Raw genomic sequence first — 11,469 nt, 5'->3', positions numbered from 1 at the left:
CCGGGCCCGATGTTCTATAGGATAATATATACGGCTCACTTCAGTGTACTATAGAGGTCAATCGCGGCGGCACTGGCGGTAGTCGTCAGTCGTGTCGGGACCACCGAGCGGTGCGGACGTAGTATCACGTCGTGCGTGTCAACATCGTTGTTTCGATCGCGTACGTGCCAGTGACACTTGGCGGTTGCTGCCCGCGGAGAGAGACATGCAGGATCGACGCTGAGAGATACATATGTATACGCACGTCACGATACGTCACAGTATGTAAATCTGCCGCGTCGATCGCCGATTGTCGCCGTTGACTTATCATCGCACGCACGTACTCGAGCACGCACGCACGCACGCACTTTCCCGCGCATACACGTATTCACGAAAAGAAAAAAAAATATATATATACACACACATACACACGCATACGTATCATTACACCGATCGCCGGACCGCTTGTAGGCGACTGCTCGTCCACCCAGCCTTCGAGACCGATCATCGATCGACCGATTATCCGCCTGTCCGCCCGTCGTCATCGTCACTCCTCGCGCGAAGAAGAGCTGCATCTCCTCGGCACGAATATCAGGAGACGGAAGTGCATCGGCGTTTTCACTCGTACGTGCATACGAGCCGAGCGGGCTGTGCGACGTATCGGACTTTTGTTCCGGGAGCGATCTCGATTCATCGACAGCGCGCGGAGCTGGGCGAGGAGTCTGCGGCCGTCACCGCCGCCACCGCGAGGAAGTGAGTAAACACTTTTTATATTTTGTTTCTTTTCCTCGCGCGCCCGTTGCTCGTCGTCGCCCGCAGCCCGAGAGATACGCGGCTCACAAAGTGCAGTCCTTGACTTCCGATAAATCGATTTCGCTCGCGCGTTTTAACGAGTAACTTGAGACGTCGATGGAGATTGTCGCTCTTCCTTCCTGCGATACGCGAATGTAAGCGGAAGTGGAGAAGGCTTGGTTTTTATTCGCGGCGAAAATTATCGCGGTGATATTTTTATGCGATATTCGCATGCGTATTTAGCCGTTTCATTAAGTCGTCCGGCGAGGAAGATGCTGTGTTTTTTTTTCTCGGCAGCTGTTGAATCGAAAAAACACAGTGCCTTTCGATAGTGATTTATTTCTATTGATAAATACTGCCGGCGTCTTCGTCGTCTGCGGAATATCTGCTTGAATGAATAAAGACGCATCGAATTCCGAATCGAATCTTTCTATGCACCATATGAATTTCTCAACGAATTCGTGGAATATGATTGCGCGAATGGAAAGACCGGATCTCTCAATTATCGGAGGCCAGCAAGGCATCTTTCCGCGAATCCATTCTGTGTTTTTCTCTCTCTTGTTTTTTTTAATTTATTCTTTTATTGAAACTGTTACATCTTTAGGCATAGAAATGATTGTTCTTTTAAGAATCAGAATGTCAAAAGCTATAATCGGCGCGATTAAAAAAATTGACATTTTTAAAAATTTATTCTTTAATATTTTCCAAAGATAAACGATTCTTCTTGTATCAGTATTTTTATTCTTGAAAAATCGGAAGAAATGTAGATATTAATGTTATGCATTTGTGGAATTTCCTAATGTTTAAACAGAATTTAGAAATCCATATCTCAATTAAAAGAGGAAGTGATCATGTAATGTCTTTTATATAACAGGACTTAATCTTTGAAATTAAAAAACGTGACGAGGGAAGAGGAAGGGAGGATAGAGAGAATATTGATGATATTTCAAGTGTGCATTTCCGACTTTTCATGTTTATCGATAGTATTTTCGGCATGTTCATCATCACGTACGTAATTCGTGAGCACGTATAACAGCCCGAATTTGACACGTATGTAAAATCTTAGTTTGCGAGTGTAAGAAATATTTATGTTTCGTATTCAGCGTTGCACGCTTATTGTTAGTTGTTTTGTTGATATAGTAGCTCCTGCATATGTATGTGAGCATATATATATGCTAGCTTTCCTGATAACACGTCAATGAAAACTAAATGATTAGGTAGTCATATTTACTCTGAACGTAACAAAACAAAATAAGGTCAACTTTTTTCCTTCATCGTATATTTTTCGAAAAATAAAGACCAGAACGCTAACAAAAACAAACTTGCAAATTGGAATCATATATTTCTTAAAAAAATATAAAAGTAATATAATATAAAATATAAAAATGTTAAATATAAAAATATTTAGTAAATATAAGATGACAACACATAATTAAATTATCATTGTTTTATAATGCTTTTATTTGATAAAATTTGACAATTTTACGTAATTATATCTTCAATACATGTGTTTCAATTTAAAATTTTGCTGCTGTAAGTTAATGTTATTATGTTGCATATCACAAATAAAAGTATCGCATTATCATTAATAAAAAGTATCAGCTAAATCAGCTGACATTGGAGATTACCACTGTCAACTTGTAGATGATATAATTCTCATTTTCTTTATCATATTGTGCAAAATACATTGTGTATTTAATATTCTTAATTAATTAATATTTTTACAAAAAAATTAGCAATCCTTTTTTGAAAAATATATCTTCTACAAGTAAAAGATTTGATTAAAAAAGAACCTCAATAAAAGTAAATCGTTTTCAAATATTTCTTGATAGAATATTTTTCGAATAAAAAGATGCAGGAACACACTTATATAACTTCTGTATGATTATTTTGATCCTGGGGTCTACGAGTATCGATTGGACATATCCGGAATGATAGTTCGACAAGTTTTCATCATGACATGAAGTTCTCCATAAAACGGATATAATACTTCATTGACCAACCAGTTGGGTCATACATGCTCCATAAATTCCCTCCACGTCCCCCCTCTTTTCGCAAGGTTTAATGACATTGGCGGACGAATAGCGTATTGCTTCCTCTTTTACATATCCGGGTTCAGATAAGGTGAACTGAGAATAACGTAAGAGTTTTTAGTGAAACATTTTGCGGCAAAAGCGAAGTAAATATTCCATAAATAAAATATTAGTAATCATGTTACTAAAAGAATAATTCCTTTTTTGAACTGAAAATTATGTATATATCATATATAAAATATATAAATTTTATTTTTAGATTAAGTTTGTGATTATATGGTATTAATTATATTTGCAATATTTTTATACTATAAATTTTTGTAATTGCATTATAATAATAGAATTGTGGTATTAGATGTTAAATTATAATTGCAGAAAGAGATGTGAATCAATCTTATTGTTAGAAAAATATAATAGTTCCAATGTTTTGCAACATAATTGTCGCACACATTTATTTGCGTTATGTGTACAATTTCATGAACAAGGAAATAATGCGCGAAATACGAAGTGAAAGGTATAATTTAAAAAAAGCTAAATGATTTTGATGCATTTTATCGCTTGAGCATATTTTTAGCGCGGCATACATTCTTACGTTACGGTTTCAAGGTTGATTTTACCTCAAGGATGATAATCCCAAATGGAAAAAATATCACACGCTGTACGAATAAATATATCTCGTTTAAGGAATACAGAATTAACTTTTTCAAAAAGTCATCAGGCACGTTTCAGTATATTTCTTATATTGACATTTTTAATGTCATAACATGGCAATATTTTCAGTTATTTGTTCAAAGTGAATAATCTCAAAGATGTTCCTGAAGAAGTAAAAAAAGAGCGTGTTTTTTTCGAGATATGCACATGATTCTTGTCATTATGCATAATATATTCATATGTATAATGCAACAGATTTGATTTCTATGACAGCGTGATATCTTTAGCTCGATATGAAATAATTTATTCGCGCGAAATCCGAAAATTACAAATAATTATAAATATACTTCGGTGTCGATCTTTCGGGGAAATCACGACGGAGAGAGACGTGTAAGACGGTCCCGATGAGGATCGTCGCGAGGATAAACTGTTGGATCTTGTAATACGAACGCGAATTGTGACATCCCGTTTCTCAGCTCCGTGAGAGTCTCGGTTGCGTAATTCATGAAAACCCGATATCTCTCCCTGCGTGAAATTGAACACCGCGCATGGCTTTTGGGGGCAATCCGAGGTCAAGGTGCATTGTAGGCCGTAATGCGTCAGGTTAAACCTTAGTCTCGGTTAACGCGTTGCATACCAATCATGGGATAAGCTCGTTGCACTTGTCGCGATGACGGATACGTAAGCTGCATTCCAAAAAAACGAAGTATGATAGCAAGTGTTATGCATCGTAAAGTTGTTGTAATGCTAAAGCTATCATTATAATTCATTCAATCTTTTAATTTATCGATATTCGTAACGAAGTGGTGTTTAATTATGACAACTTTGCCGACAGCTCTTCGGAATATATAATAGCTGTTTAATTTTTTTTTAGCGAATCTCTTGATCGAACGCCTTTAGATTAATACTACTTGAGCAGAAAATTGCATTTACTATCTTCCTTGTTAGTTTGCAGTCCGCGATATCGCTAAAAATATGGAGCTTCTTTTATGATAATACGGAAACTATACCAAAAGAATTACACGATTACATCTACACGAGGATTCTTGCAGAGACACTGTATGTGTAATAATATAGTATGTGTGTTTGGGATCGTATTAGATGTCGTCGTTTAATAACAGCGTTTTGTTCAGTGAATAATGGTAGAGTGGATAGAATTGCATGTCCTCTCTTATCGCGATGCAACGATACGGTTTCATTAGACGATATTGATAGTCAATTGGCAGTTTATTGTCCGACGGTTGTATTGTTTGAAGCGAGAACGGAGCAAATATCTTTGCTCGCTTTTTCGTTGCATTATACAATTAGTATAACTATTGATATTTTTGCGGATATCGCATAAAGAATCAAAATTCTTGCTTTTGAATAGAAAATTTCTGTATAAAAGTTGATCGCGATATTTATTTTAATATTTAATACAAATTAAAGATTAAAATTGGGAAGGAATAAATAAGTAAAATTTTAATAAATATGTTGAAATCAATTTATAGAAATAATTAGTAATATCATTGTGGAATAGCTTGATAATATGCGATACAATTGAATAATGTGAAAGAATATTATGTAAAATTATAATATGATTGATATTCATTGTATTAATATTTTAATTTATTATATTTATAATTTATATTAATATTTATTATAACAGAATTAAAATAAAAACAAATTTTTTTCATGTATGTAATATTTGAACAAAAATTCTATCCATAAATATGAAAAATGATCGCTTTTTTATATATCTATGAAAAGAATATATATTTTTTCATAGATATATTAAAAAAGCGAAAATTTTCTATATTTATGGACAAAATTTTTGTTGAAACGAATAATAGCATGTGATACCGTCGGAAGTAAAGAGATTCTCGTGTATCATGCAATACGTAATATTATCTGCACGTGACAGTTATTGTTTTAATAATATTTTAATGTCCCTGCAATGCAGAATCTTCAATGATAACTTTTTTTACGCAGTAGAAGATAGAATCATGCATTGCATAGCACTGTTATCAATACATAAAATGATGCTTTAACAAAATTTATCGCTCACAATTAGTGCACATCCTAGTATATGAAAGAATATTATATGTATACATATATACATATATAGTAATAGACCGTAAAATTATCTAAAATGCTTATTGCGATATCTTGCAATTTGTTATATGGATGTTATTTTTTTAAAATATTTCCTATCTCATGATAAAAGCCAACACATTCGCTATTTCTCATAATTTTGTTTGCATAAACTGCAAATTTGCATAATATACTATTATATTACTCATGAAATTGTTACACTTGGAGTTTATACAATTTTTTTATAAATATATTATACAAATATAATATGTAAATATTTTAAAAACATACGTATACATAAAATATATATAATACGAATTTTTAATATTTTTGAATGTATATGATGACTATTATAAATCAGATGAGTTAATTCGTTGCATTTTCGTATTTAAAAAATATAAATTTCAATTATTAATATCTATTAATTATTATCTATTAATTTATTATTATCTATTAACTATTTACTAATATAAGTTCTTTAAGAAACCTTCTCTAAGAATCTTTATGTATTTTGCAAAATTAATTTTGTCAATTTCGTTTCGCTGTATTTTACCAAGATTTTTTTCAGAGTTAAAATTTTAGAGAGATGTTCAAATATTTAACGATATACTTGATGTAGTACGATATCAGAAATTATTTAAATCTTTTTTACCTAAGATTCGATGTATATATATTAATATAAATTGATAACAAAAAGAAATAACTTCATTTTTTCAAAGAAATAGAAATTATCGCAATGAATTTTTCAATATATATCTTGATGTTTATTAACTTTTGTTAATGTTTTTGTGGCAGGATTAATTTTTTTTACGACTGAAACTCATCGACAAAGAAACATGCATATAATTCTTTCTTATGTTAGTAGTTTTTCTATGAATGAGATCCAAAAATAGCATACGTCTGCGAATGAGGTAACCGTGAGATAAGCGTGTCTTTACATAAAGCAATCGATAGTGTTTTTGTACGAATTGAACACATTGTGCCGCGTTTTAAAAATATATGTTGCTTCTTAAATTTTTAGAACTTTAAGTTAAAATATGTTTTACATATATTCTTTTAATGAGTTCTTATTTTTTTAATAATACGAATAAAATTATATTTATGCATTCAATGTAAAGTTTTCAAAAATGTAATATCTAAAGTTCTGATGCATATTTAAAAATCTTAAAACTAAAAAATCTTAGAACTAAAAAAATAATGGTTAAATAATAAATAATTATATTGATCTTTTACCAGTTTTTTTCTGTATAATTTAGATTATAGTTTGTCAAATGATTATTTACACACATATAATATCATTTGTTTAATCGATTTTTTCTGTAAAAGAAAACCTGGCCGATAGTCATGCCTGTAGTTATGGTTGTTTACATGTACGCTAAGGTTAAGGGTCAATTTAATTCAAAGGATTACAGAGTTTATTGTTAGACAAAGTATCTCTCTGTTAGAAGATTGAAATAAGTAAATTTTATCGAGACGCTTTCGATTTATCGGTGAATTATTTCCAGGCGATACTGATAGGATTTCATATAAGATATGTATTAGTTTTAGTTTTCGATGAATCGGTAGGATTTGATCTTGCAGATAACTAAAGACTTTTAATTACTAAGGTAATTGTTGATCATGCATTTTAATTAAAAACTTGCAATTATGAAAATTGAGATTAAGATCTTTATTTAGCGCTGAATGGACGACTCGATATTCGAAGTGTTATTTATCTGATATAAAACTTGCATTCAATAAATAAATGGGACAAAAATCGGGTATAGATGCTATGATATTAAGTATTTATCATATATTTAAAGATATGAAAATTAAGATACGAGGAAAACTAGCCTGATTGTCGTGGGAAATAAATAGCTTTTAATTACTACGCACGCAGTAACGTCGTAATATACTATGCGATTAATATCCATTCCGTGTGTTCAGTGGAAAATATTTCTGCTCACATTGATGAGAGAGAAAAGAAAAAATCTCACGATTCGCGTTTATCGTCCCATCGCGGATCTATTAGAGAGATAACTTCATCTAGCAATTTGCAGTGGCACCAGTGAGCAATTAAGTCTCGTTCTTTGTTGCATTTATACGATTTAGCCTGCATACCATGTTTCTACATCCGAAATGATTCACATAACAAAGTTTTCCAATAATATTTTTTTTCTCGATAAACTGCTATTCGGATTTTAGATTAACTCATATTTAATTAAGTGGTGCCAAAATGCAGCATGCGAGATCAAAGATTATATGTACAATTGAAATATCATAGACACGAATACGTTAGAGAAATATTTAGGTACTCTGTTTTTATGGAAAATACCATATTTATTATTGCATTTTTGACATTGGTATTATATTTTTATTCTTTGAGCTAAATGTGTATTTCTTTAAGCAAATAATGGTGGAACATTTATACAAAAATATCTTTCATGTATCTGCATTTTAATTAAAATTTAATAAAATAATTTTTTTTGCTTTGATAAGAGAAATATGTTTCCTTATTATTTATATATAATCTAAATAATAAGGAAACAAATATTTTCATAAAAATATTACATTTTTCTGATATATATTTTATTGTGTTATTTATATTAACATGGTATTACCTATAGAATTTTCCATGGTATACATTTTTAAAGTTACACACGAAATTTGTAAATAATTCTCACAATTTCTTTATAGATATACAATTGTCGATCATTAAGAACACATTTTCATTATTATTTTATCGGCTAGATAAAACATCCCAACAACATTGTTGGGAAATAAAAAAAGAGAAAGATATGTATTCTACGTATGTTTCTTTTATTACATAATCCAATTGGAAGCGATTTCGTTATCTATAACTTGTATTCCCTTCGGTTTACTATAATGATTTATTTCGTTCTTCTAGGCATAGCCATGAATAATTCACTCAGTTAAAGTGGCCAACACAGGAGTTTCTTCGACTTTGAAGGAGACTAAAACAACGGCATTGAGATGGGTGAGCTTTTAGGATCCGCGAGCTTTCTTCACCTCGGCGATATCGTCAGCCTCTATGCCGAGGGAAATGTATCCGGGTTTCTTTCCACATTAGGGTAAGTGAAAAATGAGTGAAAAATAAAATTTCTTACGGCTCATACCTGTCACTTAAGCACCACAACGTGGCAGCTTCTTTAACACGACCTACACTATCAAGAGCTTTTTCTCGTGAGAAAGTGACGGTAATTTTTTGTTTGATGTTTATTTCTTCAAAAAAGCCCAGACAGTAGAGAAAAATATCAAAGAAATTTTAAATACATACAGCTATAAACGAATCGTATCAATCGAAAATAACTTTTCAATAACTCTCGACTTAAAAATTTTTAATTTAAAATTTATATTTAATATGTTACACGATGAATGTAAAATAGAAAATTGTCGACACAATTTAAGATGTTAATACATCACATATATTAAATAGGAAATATTGTAAAACTACAAAAATGATTGGAAAATTTGATTTTTGAAAAAACTACAAAAATTAAATTTTCCAATCATTTTTCATAGATTTTTCATAAAATTTTTCTTCAGAAGAAAGAAATTTAATTTTTTCTAAACATACAATTTTTCAAAATTTTATATATTATTTTTAAACAAGAACATGTTAATGTAAAAAATCAATAGACATTAGAATTTATTTATTGTTAGTAGCCAAATTGTCAGATTGTCTTGTAACAAGCATTATTATATTTCTAAGAGATTCGTGGAGATTCAAACATATTGAAACATACCTCAATGGTTTACAGCATCAAACAACTTTAAAAGCCAGATTTTCTTATGAAATCTAGATCCTATTTACATTTCTAGCAACGAGTTCTAATCTTAGATATTTATCTATTCGAGATGATTTGCATCCATTCAAGATTATTGACTATTATTTCCGTAGTTCTCCATATCCATTCTATTCTTTCCAGAATATTACATAGCTTTACATCAAAAGCATGGTTGAAGTTATTTCATTTGTAACTTCCATGATTTTTAATGTTTATTTATATCATTGTTTATTAAAAATATTAAATATGCATAAATTATTGATATTTTATAAAAATAATTAGCGTTAAATATCGGCATTTTATGTGGATGCTTACTGATGATGTAACATCTAGTTATTTAAAGAGATGTTCATTAATGGCGCGTCTGTTTTTATGAAGGCTATCTACTTTTTTAAAATCATGTATAATAGTAAAGAAAGAAGAGATGAAAAAAGGATTTATATTCTTCTAAAATTAAGCTACAAATTAATTGCAGAATATTAACATATCTCTTTCATATCTTTCAAGTTTATTACTGCCTGGTTTGCCGAGGAGAGATTTTGCTAATTTCATATTTTTTATTATATAAACAATAATGATTACACAGTTATTTATTGTGTTGTATAGTTTGTCGCGTTTTATGTTTTATGTTTATATTGCGCAGATTTTAGCGATATAATAGTTTCGTAAAAATTTGCAGTAAGTAGATTTGTATCACAGTATTCTTTTTTTTTCATATAACAAATATTACACACAGAAACGAGATTATATTTGCTTATACAATATTTGTTTATTCGTTATACACTAGTATGACACACAAACATAGAGAAAAATTGATCTCATACGTATTGTACATATATTCTAGTCAGCTTACGTATTGATGTATTAATAGAAAAAAATTTTTATTCTCAGAGAAATTATGCATAAATTATTTGCAATATATTTCACATCTCTATTAGATATTCTCACACAGTTTCAGAAAATTGCAACAAGTGTCAACTCAAGTATAAAATCTTGGTTAAAGAAGCATTCGAATTTTTAAAGAGTTTGTCAAAAGAATCAGTTAAAATATATATATATATATATATATATATATATCGTTTTTTTTTTAATATGTAGTTAAAAGTAATATCCGTTAAAAATTTGTACACATTTATATACTTTTAATCTATAAAATTTCTTTATTTACTTTTCAAATCTATATGTACATTCCTTGCAAAAGTAATATTTTCATGATTGTTGCGAGTAATTTACGTATAAAATTTATTTCGTGAAATTTATATAAATAGAATAAATATATACACATTTTATATTTTATAATCGTGCAGTAAAGTTTTATTTCTGTCATTAAAGAAGATCGCGTATCGCGCTCTTCTAAGTCTTCTTTGTCCATGTTTTACGTTAAAGTGCGCAACACGAGAACTTTCAATTATAATTTGACGTTTTTAGCGAGGGCGGCTCAGCTGCACGGGCGATTTCACAGCCTTATAACGTTAACTGTATCTGTTATTTTGTGCAGAGAAGTTTCATCTTTCTCGCTAAGTCTAGTTCCACAGCTTATTTTAAGTTAACTGAAGTTTAATTCGTTAAAGGAGAATTTACATTGCGTCCAATGTCCGATGTATGACGTCCGATTGGATGCAGTGGATTTGGGACGCAATGTAAATCCTCCTTTAATAAATTAAAACTTCGGTTAGAGTAAGTTGTGAAACTGGACCGAAGAGAGATTCGCATCTAAAAGTGTAAAGTTTCTTCCGTATTGCGTTCTCCCGGGGATATTAAAGCGAATGCCGCGCGTAGGTCCTACGTCAATATAGGTTTCGCAGGCAGGCGTATTATTAAATTCGCACCTGCGTATAAGGCTCGCGATCGATGAGCAATTATTTCATCCGTCTTTAGCAACGTTGTCATCGTCGTAGCTGCTCGTGTATGTGGATGTGTATTACACGCGCACTGATGAACCCGACAAGCCGACGTCACACCAGGTAATAAGGCGAGATCTCTCTCTCTCTCTTCCTCTCTCTTTGATATCGCCACTGATCTCGCGTACTCAACTGCGCAAATTTTTCCCAAGAGGATACGCGTTGTTATCGGTAATACCTTTGAACCGATAGCTTCGATCTTGTCCTGATTACGAAATACGGATGAAATAAATGCCCAGAGAGCCGCAATAA

The 11,469-nt window shown here is 31.2% G+C and overlaps 1 protein-coding gene across 7 annotated transcripts in view; it reads left to right on the top strand.

Annotated features, from left to right (window-relative positions):
- Positions 1-11,469, top strand: part of LOC105255588 (inositol 1,4,5-trisphosphate receptor) — a 38,972-nt gene continuing 27,503 nt past the window's right edge. For 3 of the 7 annotated variants that reach the window (XM_011265011.3, XM_011264983.3, XM_011264992.3), the window contains exons 1-2: positions 2-732; positions 8,416-8,599. In XM_011265011.3, the coding sequence (XP_011263313.1) occupies positions 8,502-8,599 (98 nt within the window). In that variant the 5' untranslated portion in view covers positions 2-732; positions 8,416-8,501. Of the gene's footprint in view, positions 733-8,415; positions 8,600-11,469 lie in introns of all 7 variants that reach the window. The other 4 variants (XM_011264958.3, XM_011264968.3, XM_011264976.3 and 1 more) reach the window with 4 other exon arrangements.

Source organism: Camponotus floridanus, unplaced genomic scaffold, assembly GCF_003227725.1.
Source record: "Camponotus floridanus strain SB8 unplaced genomic scaffold, Cflo_v7.5 scaffold9, whole genome shotgun sequence".
In the NCBI taxonomy this organism is placed as follows: Eukaryota; Metazoa; Arthropoda; class Insecta; order Hymenoptera; family Formicidae; genus Camponotus; species Camponotus floridanus.
This window is presented reverse-complemented; position numbering and strand designations above follow the sequence as displayed.